The 24,974-nt window shown below is 40.0% G+C and overlaps 1 protein-coding gene across 1 annotated transcript; it reads left to right on the forward strand.

The window, feature by feature from the left end:
• Positions 1 to 5,064: 5,064 nt before the first annotated feature.
• On the forward strand, positions 5,065 to 21,022 carry LOC139733498 (CCR4-NOT transcription complex subunit 11-like). Its single transcript, XM_071644311.1, has 11 exons — positions 5,065 to 5,108; positions 7,943 to 8,048; positions 9,447 to 9,581; positions 10,508 to 10,618; positions 11,240 to 11,409; positions 12,488 to 12,620; positions 13,545 to 13,751; positions 14,617 to 14,766; positions 15,956 to 16,060; positions 18,242 to 18,292; positions 20,840 to 21,022. The coding sequence occupies exons 1-11, from the start codon at positions 5,065 to 5,067 to the stop codon at positions 21,020 to 21,022; spliced, it is 1,395 nt and encodes a 464-aa protein (XP_071500412.1).
• The last annotated feature ends 3,952 nt before the right edge of the window (positions 21,023 to 24,974 follow it).

The raw sequence follows: 24,974 nt of genomic DNA on the forward strand, positions 1-24,974 counted from the left end.
AATTGATCTTAGCATCAGTTCTACACTTCCTTGTATAGCTTTGGTTTTTGTTTTTAATTAGACATTTTGATGAGATGAATTTTCAGTCTGATAAAACAGGTTTTTAAGACAATTATGACAAAACATAATGTCCTTTCATTTTGCCTGCATCCACACATCACATACATTCCTGATCCAGCCAGTTGCGGCGAGAAGTCTTCGAACCCTTGTATCGGGAGTCGTCCTCGAGACCAGCGAGGGCGTTTTTCTTCCGAAGAGCACTGGGCTGAGACAGAGCAGCGAGGGCGCTTTCCCCGTCTTCCTCTTCTGAGTTGTAATCTTCCACACGTGCTGATGTATCTGTGTCAAATCAGACGGGCAGAATATTTGAGGCCTCTTGTTCAGTAACGGGCAAAAAGCAGTGTGTGTACTGGGGATGGAGTTCTTCAGACTCCCCACCACTTCAATGACTACATTCAAACCTAACTTCAACCAAACCTTATAGCCTATGCTGTATCCCTCTCAGTTAGTTGGTGGGGTCGCTGCCTATGCCTATGCACAGTATGAAACTACAAGTCAGACATCTATTCTTGTACCCTCGGATCAAATGGCTAACTTCATTTTCAGATTGTGTGGGTAGTGTAAATGTACATCTTTGAAGAGAGTTCCAAGATGTAGAAATCTAGATGGCTAACTTTAGTTTAGTTTCAGAATGGGTAGGCAGGCACATAAGCAGCAGCATTTAAAGTACACTGCCGCGACGCTCGCAAAGAGTGAGTTGTTTCAAGCCATATGAATTATGAGATACCACTCAATGACAATCGATAACAAATCTGGTTTGAATTCAAATTTATGTGAATTAAAGAAAAAAAAATTAACTTCAGAGCCATTTACATTCCTTGTGTTTTTTGATGCAATTTAGTCTTACCAGGAATGCGAAATCTAACCTTACATGTATCTAGAATCTTGGTGAATACAAAAGTACATTTTGTAAATCATTATTACAATCATAATTAAAAATAGACATTTTATTTTCAGTGATGTAACGTTAGCCATGGCCCATGCATTATTTGGGATGTAGACTGGTGAATGGTAGCACTGGGAATTTTCAGAAGGCAGGGGGAATAATATTACCCTTAACATACGTCGGTGACAAGTCGAGGAAATGTTCACTTTTTTCAAAAAATACAAATTTGTAAAATTCGCTTTAGATTTTCCTTATATCGTTGTACGCATGTGACATCATACACTGTAGTAGTGTTCTTATCCAGTAGTGACTGCGCAGACACTTTAAGAATTCATAACTTGTCAATGGATTGTCCGATTTTCCCCAAATTTTCACTGATGTGTTCTAATAATATTGCTGCATTCACTCATTCCACATGTTTATGAAGGTGAACTTGTACTTTAACTGAAAAGACAGGAAAGTGTGCGCTAATCCTGTAGTCAACTGTACAAAACAAATGGACAGCACGCGGTCCTCAAGCTAAGCGTATTGTGCACATCACCTGAGACGCACTGTCTTTGAAGTTGTTGTTTATCAAGCATGTTTGATTGTCTTTTCAGTATGGCGATCACGAACTGCGTGTAAATTGTCTGAAATAGGGTCGAGTTTTCCCCGAGACTGAGTAAGTCTGGATCCTTCTGGAATAAAAGTCGGTATATACCGACTCTTAGTCTTATTTTTGATCTCGAAATACTCCACATAAAGCAAGTTATCCAATGTTTGACATCCTAAATTGCGGAAGCAAAATAGCGTGCATGATCCGAACGCTTGCGCTGCAATCATTGTTCGAACGCCTGCACTATTGTTTGGCACCGGGTGTCCGTGGTTCGACATTCGGGACGTACCACGCCGTGCGCTTGCCCTGCCTATGTGAATGTATTAGCGCGCGTGCCATGCGCGGGCGAAATTGTATACATAGTATATCGCACTACGAGAGCTCGGTACTCCATGTACTCCACGCTGTGCGAGAGATTCAACGCATACACAACATGTTGCGATCGAACCATGGTGATACCGCAAATTCTGGCACGGGTGGCATGCAAAATATAAATATCGCGTAAACGCTCAAGTTATCTCGAGGTATGGACTCAGAAACGGCTGCCATCGTGTAGTGTAGGTGTAAATTTACATGCTGTACAGATTCAATGCTGATAGATGGACTAGGTCTAGTAACTTCGAAACTTGGAATGAAATGAGTCTATATGTGCTGCTATGCAAGTTTACTTACCCGTTACAATACCTGTTGAACTGCTTATGCGAGTTGACCCAGGATAGGCACCGCCAATGGCCCTAGCTGCCACTGCCGCGTATATGCACCGAAATTCAATGTGCGCTGTGCGTCACTGTATCCCCATAGGCATACGTGTTGTATGCGGGATGATCGTTGTGCTATCGCTGCAAATTTTTAGTGCATGTGTCAATGGAAAAGTGGAAGGATATTAGTTTTCACTTTGTGTGAACAGGCATTTTTCGGTACATATCGAAAATACAGGATTTTCACTTACCAGCGAAGGTGACAGTTGCCTTCGGAAAGCCGGAATTTCAGCGCAAATTGCGATGATTCGTGACGTATCGTACCAAATTTGCAGCGAAAGTTCGTTAAGTTTTGTCTTTGTTTGTCTATTTACCTATATTAAATGCAAACTTCATTATTTTGTTCGACATTTTTCGAAAGCGTAGGTGATGTACGATTTCTTCAATGCACAACCTAAGCTGCGCTAGCCAGCACAACGGGTGTGTTGCAGCTGGAAGTAGGGCACTGCAAGACAATCTTCAGTCGATCTTGAGTCAAAGTTTGCGTGTGGTTGCATTTTCTCCGCGCGCGCGGGATCAAACCCGTGCATGCGTCTATAGGAGTTGTATACATTGAAGTTTGCATACAAACGTACAAATGCCATGCAACAAACTTGCCTCCTTTTCATCGTCATTAATTTAAATTTGTTGAATTCCACCAAAAAAAAAAACCTAACTTAGTCTAACGTTAGTTATTCAGAAATTCCTTCCACCTCCGTGGGTAGCCGTTGACACATGCACGCGTATCGGTAACGAGCGATTTGACTTTGGCATACGCATCACATGACGCCGAACGCCGCGCCGCTAGGCCACCCTGCAAATAAACGAGTAGAGTAAAGGCCCCAATTTTCGGACACTTAAGCTTTTTTGCAATATTTATTCAACTCAAATAATTTTCCACAAAATGAAATCTATAATAATGTTTGTTACATATATCAAACTAATTTTTTTTAATATTGATTTTCTCAATCCGATCATAAAATTTCACAAAATCCCCAAATATTATCACCTTGTCAATTCCCCAAAATTCGGACAGCGTCTCCAAAATCCGGACACGCGTGCAATGTCAGTACGCGTACAGGGCCGCTGAAAAATCCGCGCGTGCCATACCTTCTTGACGCAAGGTTGCATTGGGGATGTTGCGGGGCCTGTTCGTGTCCGAATTTTGGGGACTCTGCACTTGCATTCAGCCCCTGTACATTTATTCACTGCATCGGCACGTACAGAGATTTTGTTTTTCTTTTGTGTTTTTGAGGATACCATCACACTCTCAGCTTGCGATAAGCGAAAAATCTCGCAACAGAACGGCGTAATTTTTCAATTTTTAGCGCTTTTTTGGCGACCCCTATTCTTTACACGGGCCCTAATTTGCGCGCGCTTTGGCAAAGTCGCGGCGATTCCGCGATTTTGACGGCAAAATTTGGGATTTTAGATGGATTTTTGGAGGTGACTCAGGCATTTTCGCGTGGTGAACGAGTGTGCTAGTGTGTGAAACGATGTGATATGCTTGTGCTGTGACAGTCGACTTTGCTGCCTTGTGATAAGTGGTAAGTGTCCGGATATTGGAGGCCGGCCGAAAATTGGGGTTCTTACTCTACAGCATAGTCTGCCAGCCGGTACTTCAGGCGATGCCTTGTGCGAAATGGGACTCCATGATGCCGTGGACGCGCACCCGTCACTAGCAGGCGCTGAGCGGTGACGTAGCAGACGATTTCAGAGCGCACATTTAAAAATACGGACACGCACAAGGTTCGATCACAGCTAGCTAGCTATCGCGCGATATCGGCAGTGGTTTGTGGTCAAAAAATCAACACGTAATTTCTTGCATACTGTAATGAAATTTCGGGGTCAGTTTTACTGATTAAAATCATATTTTTGAAGTTCCAAGGCACAAGGTATGATTTTGTGGTTTTTTACTTTGCAATGACAGTTCTTTTGCAGAACGTAGAACATTTTTTGATTTCTATTGAATGAGCCTACCCAGGAGGTAAATTTACAATGATTTCAGGGGTCCGGCGACGTGGCCCACCATTGGCACTGTTGTGCTTTTCGGAACATGTGTGTGTGTAGGTAGTATTAATTAGTAGTAGTAACATAGTTTGAATTTCGCACTTGATATGCGCCATTTTTCATTCATGAATTTCTATTTGTAAGAGTGGTCTATTCATGGAACTCTGTCGAATCAAGGGCCACTTGCACTTGCTTGCTTTACACAACAACTCCTCATCCCCAAGTTTGATCCTGGCAAATCGCGTCAGACAGGTAAGTTTCTTGGTAGACTCTTTCGATATACCTATTGCAACCAAATATGGAATGATGCCAGGTGGGTTCTCAAACCCTTACCAAAACTATGTTTTCACTTCAAGTCGTGATTGCAACTCAACGAGGGAAAAGCAAAAGCATAAATTTACTGAGTCCATTGGCATGATGGATAACGCTCGAGTGCTGCGATCCCTACGTAAAAATGCATGACTGGGACTACGTAATGACAAACTCCACACGTAAACAAACTTACCATCATCTAAGAAGTCATCAACAGCTTCGATCGGAGTAGGATTACTCAAATCAGAAATTTGCTCTGACAACGAAAGCCCTTTCTTCTTCATATCTGACTGCTGCAATCTTCAATATCTAGGGTAATCTCAGGTTTTTCTTGCGAAACTGGTCTAGTTTCACGCCTTCAGCATGCGCATGCAGTGACAACGGATGCTACCGAAAGAGGGCAGTAAACTTTTTACAGTGCTCGGCACGAAGTAGATCTAGAGCATCTATAGTCGCCTGCCACAATGGAGCAAGGTTTATCAAAGAAAGACAGCGTTAATCTTACAGGGTGAGTTTGAGTCTGGCTATTATTTCTAATGATATTTATTTTCTTTAAATTCTATCCATCTGCAATACCAATAATATCTTTGTTTTCGTGAAAACAGATGGTTGCATAGGTCACTGTAAAAGCCAACGCGAAATATTAGGAATGGGACTACGGAAATTCTGTGTAGAGCCTACACAAGAGCGTGCATTGCATTGCATTGCCATTATGCATTGCATTGCCATTGCCATTGGTGATAAATAGTTTAGGCCTACCACATAGATTCTACTAGGGCCTAAATGCTTTACTATATCACGTATATAGTAGGCCTACTTAACTATATCTGTAGGGTTGGGGGTACCACGTATCGTCACCCTAAGGATCTGTTTCTAGCTTGTTTATTCTAAAAATATAACACAAATCCGCCTAGTTAATTCTTACCTCAAATATGCCATAAATACTGCAGTTTTGAATGTCGTGACCGTCTCGTTGATTATGAATCTCCGTTTTAAAATAGCGCAATTTTAGTGCGTGCGTTCCGTTTTCTTCGCGCAGCTAAAAAGGGAACCTTGCGATCGGCACCCCCTCCCCTCCATCATAGGTATACACGTGAATTTCACAGCATAGTAATACACGTGAATTTCACAGGCCATAGGTAATACACGTGAATTTCACAGCCATGCGTTGTTACTGAGCGGATGTGTAATTTTTAGCTTGGTTTGTTTGAGTTTGATTTTCGTTTCTTCGTTTTTATTGTCTTTATAGCTAATGACACTTAATCCCGCGCGTACCTTTTCGTTCTATACGCAAACAGCCATGATACGCAGGGTGCCGATGGGAAGGTGCCCTGCCGATAGGTGGTGCCCCAACCATACACAGCCCTGTCGCTGTACACAAGTAAGTCGCGCCATACAGGGCTGTACCGCTGCCATCTGGACACTAGTCTAATAAAGTTATGGCCATGAATTCCGGGGCGTCGATTCTATTTTAAATTTTGCCTTTTTACTATTTAATTTAACGTTAGGCCTCTAACGTTAGATAGGGCCTAACGTGTTACTGACTGCACCATATTTGTTACTCAGAGTCAGAGTACATACAGACTAGGAATTAGGATCTAGACTAGATATCTACGTGTATACCGCAGAACCTTGTCTCCATGAAAGATGTAAAGGCCAGAGCCTACAACTGTACATGTACACTGCACTAGTCCGTCCACAACTAGAATACGCCTCTGCAGTGGGGAATCCTTATACTTTTATTAATATCAACTCACTCGAGCAAGTACAAAAGTCTGCAGCCCGCTTTGTCCTATGTGATTACAGCCCAACATCATCTTCCACAGCCCTAGTTACAGCACTCGGATGGGATAGCCTTCACTCTCACCTTCTTGCACAATGCACACTTTTTCACAAAATCCAACATCACCTGGTTGCCATGCCCTTCCCACCCGATATCACCCCAGCTAACTACATTGGAAGACAAGATCACCAGCTCAAATACACAATCCCCAGATCCACCATTGACTCCCACAAGTATTCATTCTACCCAAGAGCCATAAGACTATGGAACCACCTGCCGGGACCTGTAGTAAGCACCGCCAACCCAACATTATTCCAAGGAGCTGCTTTGCCCATCCTCAGGGCAATGCAGCCTCCTGCTGGATCTGCCACTGTGTAAGAGGATCGACGCTGTTTTTACTCGCACTGAGCACCTTTACTCACATTTTATTGTATGATAGTGAGACAACTGTACATACACTGATTGACACCCCCTCACGACACACAGTTCGAGTTCATCCCAGTATTGCTTCATGTACAAGCTGCTTCAAGGGATTACTACATGTACACCAAGGTATCAAGGTATCAAGGCCTAGTTGTCCTAGACCACTAACGTTAGGTTGATAAGATGAAAACTTGATCTATTTAGCTACCATCTTCAGCTATCTATATTGACATAGGCCTACATATTTCACAACTTGCCAAAAATGACACCTTTTTAATCCTGTGCTGTACACCGCAAAAATCATAGAAATCGCAGAAATGATTTGAAATGTTGGCTCAGCACTGCAAAATGATGGGCAAAGGGGGCGCTGTCGACCGTGCGGGCGTACAAACTCTAACAGTTAGCAGTGTAATTTGCATTGTTCAAAGCTGGGAAAGATTTATTTTGAATCGCCTAGCGATGATCAGCATTCGGGCTTTAAAATGGGACTTATTTGCTCAGTGTACAGTATGTTGGGTGAGGTGAGGACTCACTATGAACTGATATAAATTGACCATGCCTGTAGTCCAAGCATTTCAATTCATGTGAGTGACTTGTAAAATTTGTGATAAGAATGTAGAAATTTTCAACAGTTTTGCTGTTGTGTGGCCATGTTCGAGGGGTTTAGTAGATTGGTGTATCACACACCGTTGTTTATATGATTCAGGTAGACTCTATTCCAGCTATTATGTCTTTTGCCGTTGGTGTGCTCACACATAATGCTTATTTTACATTATTTTTAAATTTAAAATGAGAAATTTGCAATCACCCTTTGCTTTCTTTCTTGGCACCAACACGCAGTGACAGTGATCAGGTGGTGAGATGAGATGATTAATATTTATTAATAATTTATATCTCTTGATTCTGCAGACCCAAAAAAAACACACATGCAAAATTCATTTTTTACTTGACGGAGCGGGTGTGCAAAAAGTAACTCACACATGAACTTTCACCTTCAGCTTGTGCTAACTTCTACAGTAACTGTTTAAGTGAATTGCTAAAGGTTAATTGTTCTAACAAGTATCTCTGTGCCACTGTGTGGTCAGTCTCAACCTGTTTCACATTTCTTTCTGTCTGTCTGTCTGTCTACATGTCAGTATGCTGTGGGATGAGGCGGTGACGAATAGATCCTTTGAGTCTTTGGCCCAGGCCTTCCATGGCAGCTTCAACAAACAGGAACACTTTAAAGTTGGTTCATCTCTGGTGAGTTATTGAATACAAACAATGTGGAATCAAATGATGACAAGCTGCCTTCGTCGACATACTGTAAAACGAGAAATGTTCGCGTGCATTTTAATTTCGCGAATTTCGCGAGCGCCAAGATTCGCGAAATTAAAATGCATGCAAAATTTTTTATGTACACTATATGCATTGAACACAAGTGGCAATTCGCAAAAATTTCTTGCCACGAAAAAGGTCGTCGGCTCCAATTCGCGAAAATTTCATGCCGCGAATATATCATGTTTTACAGTAAATAAACACCAATTATTCAGCATTTTGAACTACTGGTATAGCTGTGGTAAAAATCATGGTCATACATTCTGAGATGAGATTTTGTTTTATTTATTTATCTTTAATCACGGCTGTAACTCAGAATGCTTAGAACTCAGAGACATTATATAGAGACTGTAGTGCTGAGAGACATTTCATGTGATAATGCACTATGTACACGTGTAAATATCGTTAATTATCGTTAATTATTAAAACAATAATCAGTATTCATAAAGGTTGATGAAGGGCAATTTGTCAACCATTTGCGATAGAAACAACTCAACGCGAGAATCATTCCATTGAGTCAGTGGAGCTTAAAACAGAAATGTGCTGATTGGTCAGGGTGTTTTCAGTCATGTTTTAAGATTTCCTGTACCGGTACATGTTTTGTAGATTGCTATGCTAAGTTACCATCTGGATGAGAACTCAAAATGAATGAAATAGTTGAGTGACTTTGAAATTTGACAAAAAGTGGGGAAAGAAAGTCGTGGATGGTATCTTACACGACAGCGATAGTGGTAACAAACATGTAGATGAATAAGGCTGTGAGACATTTCATGTGATAATGCGCTATATAAATGTTGTGAAATATTATCATTATTATTACATCTTCTCATGGCATGTTCATTGTTTTGTTCTACAAAGTATTAAGCAAAATGTCCTCATGACTCCTTGCATCCTGGTAAAGTCACCATTAAAGCTAGATATCATTAATATCAACTCTTCCATGGTTTGCTACAAAGGATGAAGTTTCTTTTTTCTTGTTTTGTATGATTTCATTGCAAATGCAGAAGTTAGGTGAAGAGGACTTATGAGAAAATGAATTGGAGGCTTTTCAGGTGTTGACGTCCTAACATCTTTTAATATCTTTTAAATTGCATTCTGTAGATTGTCAGCAACATCTCTGCTTCATGATAGCATAAGATTTGAAAAAAAAAAAAAACTCTAGAGAGAAAGAAAAAAAACCCTCTAAGTCTACTCTTTCTCGTACCCTTCTACTTTTGTGTGTGTTGTGAGTGCTGTTTGGCCCAGAAAATTTCCACAGCATTGCACACAGTGTCCAAACTCCCTGACACAACTATGCCCTCTTATTGTTTTTGTCATTAATAGGTACTCCTACTAAGTAGCCCGGACCTCTTGCCCACTCCACCTCAGCGGCTGGCTGCCCTATTCCTCCTCTGGGAGATGTACCGCTCGGAGCCCATTGGAAACAACCCCTTCGCCCCTCTCTTCTCTCTGGTCCTGGTAAAAATAAAAAATATGCATTATACATGTCTACACTCCATTGAATTCTGAGCTTGCCACGAGTTGGTAAAGCCTTGGCTGTTACTGTATACGCCGAATATTTTGTGAGGTTTTTATTTTCACGAATTTTGCGAGTAAGGTGCTCTTCGCGAAATTATAGACACACAAAAATAATGACTCTGATCCCCATATGAACGTGACGCACACGTATACATTTCTTCGTTGAGTACAGTACTCCATGATTGCGAATTTAACCACTCGCGAAATCGTCGGGAAGTCCCGATTCACAAAAATTCACGACTCGCTAAATATATGGCGTATACAGTATATGTTGGGGAAGTATGTGGTATATTATTGTTAGTGTCTTTTTTTCCCTGCTCATATCTTTCTGGGCATCATGTCTGTTATATTAAATGTTATCATTTTGGTTATAAAAAAATCATGATTTTTTTTCTTCTTCTTGTTATTATTATCATTATTGTAAGTAGTGAGAGTAGTAGCAGGAGTAGTAGAAGTAGCAGTATTGTTATTATCATTAATGATACTAATAATTGATATCATTTGTTATTATGAGTATAAATATCATCTTCATCATCACTGGTATCTCATTTATCCGTATTACTATACATACAATATGTACATATTACAGAGTTGTGAAAACATTTGCAAATCAAAAATACTGCTACTGTATGGTAGGTTGTAGATGTTTGTGAATGGTCGGGAAAAGATGAAAGCTGTCTGTGGTGGGTAAGTTACGGGCTGTTGTCAGACTGATGAACTACAGTACTTTAGGCATCAGTCACTTTTGCCAGAACTCTTGTTGGAATGAGCAACACCCATTATGAAACCTGTGATCTCTACTTGATGCCATCTGTGAGAATGGTGGATAACCATTTCTCATTGATATCCCATTGTCCATCGTACAGACCAGAACAGAAGATGACAAGGTCACCGGTCCAAGCCTCGTTGCCCCCATCGGCAAGTCAGAGAAGTACTTCCTGTCGCAGCTGATTACCACCACCAATCCTCCGCGAGAGGTGAGGTCAAAGTTCAGAGTTCATCTCCAGATTGAATGTAGTAGGCTTCAAAGTGGTCTATGATTTTCCTTTCATGTCTGAAATTAAGAGGTAATGTCTGACATTAAGAGGTAATTTGATACTGTATAAAAAGGACATTCTTACATAACCAGTTTTCAGACTCATTTTTATAAAATGTATTTTACATTTGAAATGAAATATGCTGACTATCACCACATTGCTATCAATTCAAAACTTTGTGCATAAATCAGGTTAAGGTCAGACAGAGATGTTGTGGTTGGCAGGTTCCCCTTTCTCTTTACTTTTCACTTACTGGCATTCTCTATTTTGTTGATCATGCAACCATTTGTGATAATTGTTCTTTATTAGTCAAGCTTTGTATTGTCCTACATCTCACTTGCAAATTATTGTGAACACAAGTGTTGATGATCAAACTCTTCACATGGATCCAACTTATGCAGAAGAGCAATTGTTTGTTTGTTTGTTTGTTTGGGGGTCAAGTTTTGAGTGTTTGATTACTTCACATCTTGTACAGTGCTGATTTCAGTGCCATGCATGTTGCCAAATTTGCCTGGCTTCTCACCAAGTCTGTCGTCCCCTTGTCGCTCCCTGTCCTTGTAGCTCTTCAAGAAGTCGCCCCGCCAAATCGTGGCCATGGACCCTGGCCCCAACGCCCCCCACATCGACCTGACCGGCCTGCAGCTGGCCCTGGCCGAGCGCCAGTCCGAGCTCCCCTCCCTCAGCAAGGCAGGCCTCTCCTGTATTATGAATGACCCTGACCCAGACGCAGGGTAAGTCACCCAATTCCAAGTCTGTTTTACATCCCACTATGTCACCTTGAGACATTTCTTATCACAGACATGTCATACAGCATTCTTGCATCTTTCTCTGACTGTGGCAAACTATGAATTCTTACAAACTTTGTAATTGTCTAGTTTTCATCTAATTGACAGTGAAACCTGTTCTTTCCAGTAGTTGATTTTGCATTAAACCCATTATGCATACTATTTAGCTTCCTACTAACTCCAAGGTGCTCTTTCTCCAGTGTCCAGACTATCTAAAGACTAAACTATAAGTAACAGTGGTTGAATCCAGGGAAAGACCACTTAACGGGAGCACTAGTAGAAAGTTGACACAATTTGATTATCAAATTGCGTCAACTTTCTACTATTAAATTGTGTCAACTTTCTACTAGTGCTCCCGTTAAGGTTTAACAACGGAATCAAGTGGTCCCATGCATTGGCAGAGATATAAAGAATGAGAACAAATATATCTGTTTTATACCTCTCTGTGCAGAGGCATCTCAAAATAGGACCATAGATGCTATAAAAGACAATTACCCTGTGGAAAAAATTCTTTCCCCATCCCCTACCCAACAACTACTCCTGAGGACAAGTTGTTCAGAGGGAAAGGTAATAGTCCTTAGGGATAATAATCCCACTGTGGGTAGTTTTCCTGGGGGGTAATTGTGATGAGGGGTAGTCATCCGAATGGAGTAGGGTTGTCTGGGGGATACTGTATACGGCGAAGATTTTGTGAGGTTTTCATTTTCGCAAATTTCACGAGTCAGCTGCTATTTGCGAAATTAAAAACACACGAAAATATTGACTCTGATACTGATATATGAATGTGACGTATGCGTACACATTTCTCCGTTCGGTACATGACCCCAAGATCGGGAATTTAACCACTGGCGAAATCGTGGGGAAGTCTCGATTCACGAAATTTTAGACTAGCGAAATATATGGCGTGTACAGAAGTTTCCTAGGGGGTAGTGTAGGGGTAGCTACAGTGTGGAAGGTCATAAATTGTGGTCCCAAGAGCGAGTGAGACTCTTCTTTGCCTTGCTCTCTATTTGCATGTCTGCAGAACACAGTTTGACTCCCAGGTCGCCCAGCCTGTCGTCGAGGCCCTCATATGTGGCTCCAGGCCGCCCATGGATACGACCTTTACCCCCGAGTTCATCCGACTCCCGCCCCCTCTACACATCTGTGAGGATGAGGTGAGGCCCTTCATTTCTTGTTTTGTTCCCCAGCTGACCCCCCTCCTCTGCTCCTTAACCCTAAAACGTCTGGGGGTTTTGAATCAACATTAAGCGGGCCCTGGACCCCGGCCGTAAGTAACTTCACTCTTCGCTCTCATCAAGTTGAAGTCTCCCATTTGTGAGTGGTTTTAGGCGGGAGAATTTCCATATAGAAGGTGCTTGAGGTTGGAGTCTCTGCGGTTGCCCCTTTTCAAATTTGATCCATTAGATGTGGTTAGATGTTATTTTTTTGAATGAAGAGGTCTAAAGAATGAAAAAAAAAGCCTTTTTATTTTTTGGTTTTGTTTTTGAAAATCATAACTGAGGGTAATGATGACAGTTCCTACTATTATATTTATGCTTTGACAATTGATTTATTGATAGTGATTACAATCCATAATCCAGCGTCCAGTCTCCTTATTTTCATCGTTGTCATCTTGATTATTGGTCCATCATTTATTATTTTCATTTTAACAATCACCATTGCCATTGCCACTGCTCCAACTGCTCCAACTATGTTTGCAGCACAGAACTATACAGATCACAACCCACAATCCATGTGTAGCTTTATAGCCTCTTGTGCCCAAGGCTGCCATTTTGGGGAGTCCCGCTCAAAGAGACTTGGTCATAGGCAGGGCCTACACATGTATCTGTAAATTTCTATTTCCATATTTTAATTTACTCTGAAAGGCCATGCTTCAGAATTGAAAGAGTAGTTTCATCTATAATTACATACAAAAAAAAAAAAAAAAAAAGCAAACAGATGACTCGCCAAGATGGCGGAGATCATGAGCTAGCACTAACTATAATTTGAGACCCCGCTCAAGCATTCTATCTGTATAGTTCTGTGGTTTGCAGCAATGATTCTCACTGGCACCTATTACATGTCAACCTCTTCCCCAGTTGGTGTGGATGAACCCGTCCGACAGCAACCACACCATCGCCTGGGACACCACCATGTGCCTGAGCAACAGCGCTGGGCAGGAGGTTAAGCGACTGATGGCCAAGGCCTTCAAGGAGACACTGATGCTACAGCAGCAGCAGCAGCTGCTCAGTGAGCTGGAGAAGGACCCCAAGCTGGTCTACCACATTGGGCTGACCCCGGCCAAGGTGACCCTGGCACTAGAGGGCGCTGTTTGGATGTATTTATTTATTCAATACTTCATAAAAACCATATAAACAAACAGCAGCAGCTGCTCAGAGAGCTGGTCTACCACATTGGGCTGACTCCGGCTAAGGTGACCCTGCCACTAGAGGGCGCTGTTTGGATGTATTTATTTATTCAATACTTCATAAAAACCATATAAACAAACAGAGCAGCAGCTGCTCGGCGAGCTGGTCTACCACATTGGGCTGACCTGGCTAAGGTGACCATGCCACTAGAGGGCGCTTTTTGCTCTCTCTGTAAAAAAACAAAAACCAAAAATAATGATAATAATGCCGTTCAGAAGGATGTGAGCCACTTTATACGTGACTAACAGTATGTCCAACATGATTAACTTGCAGTCATAAGGTACAAAAAAGAAGGATCACTGGCCCTTTTGTCTGGCTTTGGAATGACTAGGAAAATTTATTCTATAGAGGATCTGAAGTGTTACGTAGATTCATGGGTATGGAGTACTGTATGCGCCATGAATCATAATTCTAATTCTTTGTGAATAGAAACTTCCCGACAATTTTGCAAGTGATGAATTTGATAATGAATGGAGTGCGGTAATAAAGGAAGATATATTTGCATGCCCTTCACATTCATGTCGGGGATCACAGTTCATTTATTTTTTATTTTTTGCTTGTTGTGAAATTTGCGAATTGCACCTGATTTGCACATTTTGCACAAATTTGCACTAATAAAAATTCCACAAAATATATGACATAATTCATACAGTAGTTCATTTAAACATATTGTGGGACCTCTTTATGAATGGATTTCAAGTAAATTTTGCCCTGAATTTTTTTCGACATGATTATAAAACAGCTGCCGGGATTGGTGGAGAGTAATCCCCTGGTTGCCATAGAGCTCCTGCTGCGCCTGATTCAGTCCAATCAGATCACGGAGTACTTTGCTGTCCTCGTTAACATGGAGATGTCGCTTCACTCGATGGAAGTGGTCAACCGGCTCACAACGGTCAGTACGAAAGGATAAGGAATTTTGTCCAGTGTAACACTATTTTAGTGCTTTTTTGAGCGCTATTGTTGTAGTTCACCTGCACACAGTCATGTTGGATACAGTCAGGGAAACTTGAAATTAATTGTTTATGTCCATAAACTCAGTCAACTTGATATCTACAATAATGATAATGTTATTTTTATATCTACACTAGTATAAGTTTAAATAGTAGAAGTAGTGTGGTAGTTATGTAGTAGTAGTAGTAGTAGTAGTAGTAGCAGCAGCAGCAATAGTAAAGATGATATGATAAATTTAGAAATAAATGATAACAGTGAAATTATTCGTATTCATGAAATTCTTCCATCAAGTTATTTTTATTGCAACTGGTTGCAATACTGAAATTGCTACTACATGTACTCATTATAGTAATGGCAAGAGTAGTTATGAAAAAAAAAATGAGGATAATACCATTTATACAACAAGAGCAACAGTACCCTCTCCCTGAAAAGTTTAGCAGTTTGATAATTTATTTACACACATACTTGATAAGGAATGGTTTATCACCCATACTTAATAAACTGTTCCTTATTGAACAGCGCTTAGAATGAATTATTTTCTCGTTGTTATGCTATCGACATATCAATTATCTCAAAAGATAGATGTCCTGTCTCTATCAGTCTGATGCAGTGACACTCTTTGTCATACAATACAGATGGGTCTTGTCAAATCAACTAATTTCAGTGCAGTGCAATAGCTCATTTCTGCAATGTATTGAAATTCATGAATGTTTATTTTAAAATACAGAGTAGTAGCAAAGGATTTTATTCACCTGTGCCCTCCAATCCAATTTTCTAGGCAGGTTATCAGTTGGCATTCATCAGTTATTGCTAGGTGGGGCAAGCCTCCGGCCAGCTTTGCAGTTTTTGAGTCAACCTTTTTTTGTGAACAAACCATGCATATCAATTTGTTTTCATAATTATGAAAACAAAATTTAAATAACAGTGATTGTGCATGCAGTAAAGATTCACTCAATGTCATTCAATTCAATGTACAGTACAGTACTCTCTGCTTAATCGGGTACTGCTTGATTGGGTACTCCGCTTAACTGGGTAAGAAATGCTCTGCCAGACACTACTCAATTAAGCGGAGACTACTGTACATCCATTTAACCCTGGAGTGTGACCGTAGTGAATCTTTGTCCATACAGGCCGTTGAACTCCCACAAGAGTTTGTTCACCTCTACATCTCCAACTGCATCACCACCTGTGAGACGATTAAGGATAAGTCTATGCAGAACAGACTCGTCAGACTGGTGCGTAAACACATCTTTACCCTTCCACTTAGCATTGTGTGCACCTAAATTGCAGTTCTCTATTTGCACTTTATACTATAATTATGAACATTGATTTCATTCATGTGTCAAAGTGATAGTTTTATCTTCTAGTACATGATATTCATATCTACTGTAGCTAGTATGTCAGATTGCATTTGCAGAGAATTATATGTACATTGCATTTCATCAAGGATGATGAAAATACATACTTATGTGACCTTTGATATGTGTGTGCATACGTGCTTGTGCAATATATATGTTCTATATTATGTATCAGTGTTCTGATTGCAGGGTGTGTACCACTTGTCTCACGAGAAAGATGGAAAAAATAACAACATGGATGTCAACCATAATAATTATTTTGTTTATGAAGAGCTCATAAAATTTTACGTCTGCGATCATTTCACCAAAGATGGAGTTTATTTTTCGGAAATATCCATTTTCAGAGTTGACATATCTAGGTCTGTAACTAGGATTTTAATTTTTATTATCATTATTATATATATATATATATATATATATATATTTTTTTTTTTTTTTTTGGGGGGGGGGTTGGGGTGGGGGAGGAGTTTCAGAAGTAGAAAGAGTGAACCTTTTAGCTCAAGTTCATGTTCAGTTCCATTATTTTATGTATTAGGTGCACAAACAAATTTTTCTGGTGCCACTTCCAGGTTTCATTAGCTGACAAGCAAAAAAAAAATTGGTTTTCGTGCAATTTTCTGGTGGCAATACAATTGGCTAACAAAGATGGTTTCTTAGATCTGCCACCATTTTTTGTTTCTTTGTTCGTTTATTTGTTCGTTTACTGCTGGCAAACGGGGGGGGGGGGGGGGATGTTCCATGGAATCTCCTGAACCTCCCCTAGTTATGGGCCTAATATCTGTGTTGAAAACACAAAATTAAAAACAGAACAAAAAAAAAAGACAAAATCTTTCATCCACATTAGCATGACATGATAATCAGCTCTTGTTAGGACAATGGAATGTTGACTCAAGGACACCATAGACTCCAAAAAACAAATAAAGAAGAAAAAGATTTGCCGTCATACATCACTTTGATTTGTCCCTCTCTTATTGGACGATTTCTGTGATTGCTTGGGTGGAATATCGGCAGCTGTGTATATCTTAAGTTGTCAATACAAACTGATGTTCTGTCTAGTGTTGTTTGAAGACATTTTGTCATGATTTGCTTTATTTTGTGTTAACATCTCACCAGATGGGAAAGATTGAGTAAATATGTTCTCCCTCTTTAGAATCAATAAGATTTGAACAGCTGCAGCCAGCTCATATTTGGGAATAATTAGTGTATTTGACTAAATTCTTTTTCTCACAAAGCATTTACATTTGAGTGAGTATTTGTATGTTTGACTTTGAATTTGTCAGCACCATCTGCTGAAAGCTGCTTACCCTTTCCCATGTTTGAACGTCATATTGTTTGCCACATTTAAAGGACAAGTTCACCTTTATAGACATGTAGGTTGAGTGAATGCAGCAATATTAGTAGAACACATCAGTGAGAGTTTGAGGAAAATTGGACAATCCGTTCCAAAGTTACGAATTTTTGAAGTTTCTGCTCAGTCATGGCTGGATGAAAAGACTACATAGCTTGTGATGTCACATGTGTACAACCATATGAAGAAAGAATAAAGAAAATTCAACATATTTCCGTTTTTCTCGCATAGCAAAAGAACACTCGACTTCTCTCTTTCAGAAGGCAGGGGGAATGGTATTACATCAATAACAAGTCGAAGAAATGTGCACTTTATTCAAAAAGTGAAGTTAAATTGTGAAAGTCTCTTTTTATTTTCCTTATATCGTTGTACACATGTGTGACATCATACACTGTAATAGTCTTCTTATCCAGTAGTGGCTGCGCAGATACTTAAAAAATTCATAACTTTTGAACGGATTGTCCGATTTTCCTCAAACTTTCACTCATGTGTTCTACTAATATTGCTGCATTCTCTCAATCCTTATGTATATGAAGGTGGACTTGCCCCTTAAATTGAGCTTTTTGGAATACACATGTTCTACGTTCATCACTGCCTTTCGTATTTCAGGACTGTTGTTAGTCTCTCATGTGCATGAGTGATATTGAACAGCGTATTTTCGTTGTGAAATATTCATATTTTGCTGCTGTTTATATTTCGTCTTTATGCAGGTTTGTGTCTTTTTGCAGTCCTTGATAAGGAACAAGATCATAAATGTGAAGGTATGGTTACTTTATAATGCAGTATTGGAGTATCAGTATTATGGGTGTGGTTAAACTACATGTAGCACACAAAACAAATACACAACACACATAAACACTCACACACACACGCATACACATGAACACTCACACACACACACGCATACACACACTTAGACAAGGATATTCTTTGTCATTTTTTTTTCTCTTTTCTTCATTTCCTCCACTATTTCTTTATCAGTGCACCCGCATTATTGTATTAGAGCAGTGTGACAAACTCCCATTTGTGGTGGAATGTTAAGTGGCCTGTATTAGTACCACTGTGATATAAGCCATAATGAATTAAATGAGAGCAGATTGAAAGTTGTGTCAGTACATCTAGTGATATTTTGCTAGTCATTTAAAGCTTAAAAATTGAGGAAACTTTTTTTTTTTTTTTTTTGGTAAAAAGGGTGGGATGTGGCTGGTGTGTGTCTTCGTCTATTCTTTTTATTATTCTTTCTCCCGTTAAAGTGCAACCTCATCATAAAGAGATTGGGTATACAGTACCAAAACCCTTTTATAACAGTTTGATTGCAGGTCCCAACTTTCTATATGTCTTTGTTTTTGCAACCAGAAATAGTGAGAAACCCAATATAATGAGCAAATTGGCATGGATTTTAGGTCCTCATTTATAAGAAGGTTCCCCTGTACTATGTGCATGTTTCTCTGTCTACTCCATAAAGGGATTGTATAGTTTTGTTTGAGACCCAACTTCAGGTTTCCAACATTTTTTGTTGAGATAATGGGAAACCTCTTATGAAATGTGAAAGAGTACCTGTATGTAATTCCAAGAGGAATTCAATGTTTATTTGATGAAAATTGGTTTTGAAATGACAGAGATATTCAAAACAGAGCAATCATAATGAAAGGTGGGACCCACCTTTTATTACCATCACTTTGTTCGACTCTGTTTTTGGATGTCTCAGCCATTCCATAACTGATTTTTATCAAATAAACTTGGAATTCCTCTTTGAATATCATGCTCTGTACCATTTCATAAGTGGTTTCTTGGTATCTCGCAAAAAGTGAAAAGCCCAATTCTCATCTCCACCAATACTATACCATCCCTTTAACCCTAACTTACCTGGACTATGCCTTAGCGAGCTTGAATTCCTGGGGGGGGGGGGGGGGGGGGGCCATTATGTCCCCCCTTCAGATCTCGGTCGTTGATAGCGCGATCTCGGCAAAATTTTGCATGAACATAAAGCCGGATGTAATCTACAAGACTGCCTGTTAAATTTTCAAAAAATTTGCATTTTCTATTTTAAATCAATTAATTATGCAAATATATGCAAAAAACCTCATTTTCGTCTGTAATTGGCTTATAAAAGCTTATGGAATGCTGATTTTTGGTGTAAATATTCCTAGTGACATTCTAAACATTTGTGTGTAAAAAAAAAATTCAGTATCAAAATTAATTTCTTATGTTTTTTATTGTTTTATCAATTTTTTATGTATTTCTCTGTTTTTTCGAACTTTTGTTTTTGTTGTTTTTTCAACAGAATTTGTCATACACATTTTTTGAAGCATAATTATACTAAAATAAAGTGAGTTCAGCCATTAAAGTTAAAAATATGAATCTTTATATGAATTAATTGAAAAAATACAATTTGTATTGACTTTGTACACAAAATCACATTTTTGAGCAATTTTGGGGTCGACGAAAATTTTTTGAAGGGGCGTGGCTTCAGAACAGTATGCCCGGGCGCGACAAATTTGGTCTCAAAAGTTGCGCGAGACTTGAAAGTAAAAAGTCAGCGAGCGACGCGGTCAAAAAATTTTGCGCGCCGGAATGGTCGCGGAATTTGTCAAGGGGGGGGGGGCCATTATGGCCCCCCCCCCCCCCCCCCCCCAGGTAAGTTAGGGTTAAGCCTGTCTGTGTGTCATCTTCTCTATATACGTATGTCTCTGGACCTCTTTCTTCTTTCTACATTGAATTGAAGTTCTACTTCTTCCCTTACATTTGAACCTCTTGTAAAGAGATTGGATATACACCCTCTTACAATGGATTCCCGTTATAACGAAGTCCTCGGGACCGGCAGTTTTCTTTCTTTATATTGAAATTTCATTATAACTAAACGAATAAACAATAAAAATGCATAGAGTGGATGATGTTACAGCCTAAATTTTTACTTTGTTGTAACCGGAATTTTATTATAACCATGATCGTTATAACGGGAGTGAACTTTGTAAGAAATGAAATTGCAGGTCCCAACTTTTTTTTATTATTCTTTTTTTGTACCCAGATGTAGATAGAAACCGGAGATACCAGTAATGTATTCAGACCTCCCAACCATACTGAATTTGGAGGAAAAAATCTAAATTTTGACCATTCTCAGTTCTTGTTTCAACAGGAATTTCTTATTTTTTTGGATAATTTTACTTACACACTCCTATGAGAATTGCTCTTTCTTTCCTACTTTTGAGCCAAATCATCCCTATTTTTCAGTCGGAAAGGTTGGGAGGTATGTGGATTTTAGTTCCTCGTTATAATGAGTCTGTGTGTCTCCTTCATGTGTATCACAGGATCTCTTTATAGAGATGCAGGCTTTCTGCATCGAGTTCAGTCACATCCGGGAGGCAGCCGGCCTGTTCCGCCTGCTGAAGACTCTGGACAGCGAGCAGCAGAAGCAGCATCCGCAGCAGCCGTCGTCGACGTCGCCGCTGACAACGACGACCCAGCAGCAGGCACAGAGCGGCAAGAAATGACCTGGATGGGGGCGCTCGCAGATAAAATGAATGAAATATATTGTGGAGACGGCTATACTGACATGCAGCTTTTGAAAGCACTGTGTGGAATGCTTCTCTGTAACAGGGACCTCAACAGAGTGGTTCTAATGGAAATGTATGCCAAAATCTGTCGAAGGGAGCCACATGTGTGATCTCCAAAGCTCTGCCTGCTTTGCAGATCCTGCATTGCAGACCAGGTTCCTGTGTGAGCAATGGTTCAACATGAAGAAAGAAAGAGCTCCCATTGGAGTGTCCATGACTGAGTCCCTATGAGGACTAGAACCATTCCAGGACATAAACTGTTTATACTTTGTACATGGAGAATTGTGCTGTGACGCCTCATGGGACCCTTGCACAGCACAACCGCACAAGAGTAACCTCAATGTGAATGCAAATGAAAATGCAAATGAGGTTTCTTAGAATCCATATTATAATACAAATCAGAATGAAAATATGAATGCAAATAAAAATGCAGATGAGAATGTAGTTTATTGTGAATAATTGACAAACACTCTATTTCTTTTATGTGACTATGATAAAACTCACTCGCGAGCACTTAGAATTGACATGAATACATGTATCCTCAAGCTATCTTTTGTTACTCATTGGGGCAAGTTGGTAGGAGTTATCCTTTCAAAGCTTGCAGTTTAAGGAAGTTAGCATTCTTTTAACGGGTCATGTTTTTTTTTTGTTGCAAACTCGGAATGTTGGAAGGGGTTAACTGAAGATTATTTTAACATTGATTTTCATCTGTACATGAAGTTGTAAGAAGAATCATGATAATGATAATGGTTATTTCACGTGTCATTGTTATTGCATTCCAGTCGAATTTAGTTTCTTTGAAAAGTTATGGCCTGCAGGGGGGAAAACACATGTATAATGTATGTGGAAAAGCGTACTCAGAAATCCCCACTAATCCCATGTCTGTGAGATAGATGCAAATGGCTTCACCTCCTCCCCCCTCCCCCCCCCCTCCACTGCCCTGGAGCCCCACCCCATCAAATGTTCCCAAGTCCCTGAAAGGGATCTTAAAAGGGAAAGGGAACATAATGGGTCTCATGGAGTACACTTTTTTTTGTGTGTGTACTTTTTGTCCGACCACGTACAACGTGAGTTTGGTATTCATTATTATTGACAATAAATTCTTGTTGAATGAGTTATTTCTATTCGGAAGCTTTTGTAGCTTGATTTTGTACGTCTATCTGCTTATCATCAGTAATAATAATAATAATACATACAATTTCTATAGCGCCGTTCTCCACTTTGATTAAATGCTCAAGGCGCTTTACAATTGTACATCAAAGCAAACAGATTGAAAATACAAGTACATCACAGTAATAGAAGAAGGATGAAGAAGCAGAAAAAAAAGACATGAAAGTCTGTCTTCAAAAGACACTGGTCTTCAAAATGCACTGCTAAACAGATAGGATTTTAAATTACTCCTGAAAGATGTTATAGAGCTCGAGTCTTTCAGCTCACGAGGAAGTGAATTCCACAGTGTTGGTCCAGCGTGAGCGAAAGCTCGTTCCCCCCAAGATTTCCTAGAAAACGGAATATGTAAGAGACCTGAAGTTGAGGATCGGAGAGTTCGTGAAGGTTGGTATTGACGAAACAAACAAACATTGTAATCAGGAGCTGTTCCCTCAATAACATGATAAACCAAAAGAAGTATCTTAAACCGAATACGCTCCTGTACAGGCAACCAATGAAGACTCTTCAGGATAGGTGTGATATGACTGCGTTTACTTGACAAAGAAACAATACGTGCAGCGGCATTTTGTAGCTTTTGCAATTGGGCAATTTGCGAGTTTGGTAGATTGAAAAACAAACCATTACCGTAATCAAGGCGTGAAGAAATAAGTGCATGAACAAGTTTTTCCGTGGCAGAGCGAGTCAAATACTTGCGAATAAAACCAATATTGCGCAATTGATAACGGACTGATTTAGAAATGTTGGTGATTTGATCGGACATAGCCATGTGAGAGTCAAACATAACACCCAGATTGCGACATGACTTTGACAGAGGAATATCATTACCTACAATCGAAATACAATTAATATCCAACTTATTCAAGTGAGATTTAGAACCAAAAAGGATAAATTCACACTTGCTGTGGTTTAGAAACAATGAGTTAGACCTCATCCAAGCATCAATATCAATGATGCAATTTTCTAGACAGCGCAGTGCATGAGATGCTTGGATTTGATGTGGTGGAAAAGATACAAAAATTTGTATGTCGTCTGCATATAGATGATACCGAACAGAATGCCTTTGAAATATTTTCCGCAGACCGATCAAATAGATAGAAAAAAGGGTGGGCCCGCCAACAGAGCCTTGAGGTACACCACAGCCTAATGGCTTTGAAGACGATGTGACACCATTCAAAAGAACAGACTGTGAATGGTGTGATAGATATGATTTAAACCATTCGAGAGCTTGTCCCTGGATACCCAAACTTCTAAGTGTATTGACAAGAATTCTGTGATCTACAGTGTCGAAGGCCGAAGACAGATCCAACAAAACCATTGCTGTGACGGATCCGGAATCCATTTCCCTTAAAATATAACTAGAAACATTTATCAAAAGGGTCTCCACACTATGGTGAGGGCGATAAGCCGACTGTAAAGGATCGAATAGACCATGTTCCATCATATAGTCTGAGAGTCTCGAGAACACAACTCTCTCTAAAATCTTGAACAAAAATGAAAGATTGCATACAGGACGATAACTTGTCAATGATTCCTTATCCAATGAAGGTTTTTTCAGCAAAGGACGGATCAGACCTTTCTTTAAAGATAAGGGTACGGTAGCTTGCTCGATACTGAGGTTTAAGAGAATGGTTGGAACCGGATCCAATGGACAGGATTTAGGAGGCAATTTACGAAGAAGGAGAAGTATTTCATCAGTAGTTGTATGTTGGAAGGTTTCCAGTGTGGAAGAGGTAACAGGTTCAGATTCAGATAGTACAACACTACAATTGAAATTATCTCGGATTTTTTCAATTTTCGAATGAAAAAACTGACTAAAAGTTTCAGCCATGGCACAGCCATCGACATGTTTAGGCAATGGAGATGACTGTTTGCGGTTCAAAAGTCGATTGGCGACGTTGAAAAGCTTCTTATGATCATCTCCGCAGTTTTCGATGAGTCTGGTGTGATAGATGCGTTTGGCTCTGGACACAAGGTAGTTTACTCGGTCTCTCTGATCACAGAACAACTTTCTGTCTGTCTGCAGCTTTCCATTGTTGCGCCATCTCCTCTCAAGTCGCCGCCGCTCTTTCTTTGCTTCAGAGATACCAGAGTCATACCAGGGACTGTACTGATGAGACTTCACTTTCCGAGTCTTGGCTGGTGCGTGAATGTCCAGTAACCTGCTAAGTTCTGAATTGTAGCGGTTCACAGCATCATCAACGTCGGCTGTTGACAAGGACGAAATGTTACTGTCAGACACGTCGTTGGCGAAATCAGTCCTGTTGATGCCTTTTATGTTGCGAGATGAGAACGTAGCATCATTCCTCTCTGGCTTGTTAAAACGAAACAAGCAGGTTACGGCGGAATGGTCGGAGATGCCGGGAATAACTCGTGTGTTGGAAAATAGCAGTCTGTCAGATTGCCGTATCAAGATGACGTCGAGAATATGGCCATGATCATGTGTAGGTGTAGTCACCAACTGGCGGAGTCCATGGCCATCGACGAGGTCGTTGAACTTCTGCGTGTACTGGGATGAGAGCTTATCTAAGTGTATATTAAGATCTCCTGTGATTACGAGAGAAGATAACTTATACAACTTTTCATCTAACAAATCCGAGAACTCATCAATAAAAGATGAAAAAGAACGATATCCTGGTGGTCTGTACATAACTACAATCTCAAGACTAGTAGTGTTGTTAGAGACCACGGCTGACATAGATTCAAAACTTAAATGGTGATC

Source organism: Diadema antillarum, unplaced genomic scaffold, assembly GCF_040938485.1.
Source record: "Diadema antillarum isolate AM-2024a unplaced genomic scaffold, OU_Dant_1.0 scf00000025, whole genome shotgun sequence".
In the NCBI taxonomy this organism is placed as follows: Eukaryota; Metazoa; Echinodermata; class Echinoidea; order Diadematoida; family Diadematidae; genus Diadema; species Diadema antillarum.

Coding starts and splice junctions, on each gene's coding strand:
- LOC139733498 (XM_071644311.1), top strand. CDS start 5,065: ATGGAGCAAGGTTTATCAAAGAAAGACAGCGTTAATCTTACAGG. Junction 5,109..7,942: donor GACAGCGTTAATCTTACAGG/GTGAGTTTGAGT, acceptor TCTACATGTCAG/TATGCTGTGGGATGAGGCGG. Junction 13,752..14,616: donor TTGGGCTGACCCCGGCCAAG/GTGACCCTGGCA, acceptor ATTATAAAACAG/CTGCCGGGATTGGTGGAGAG.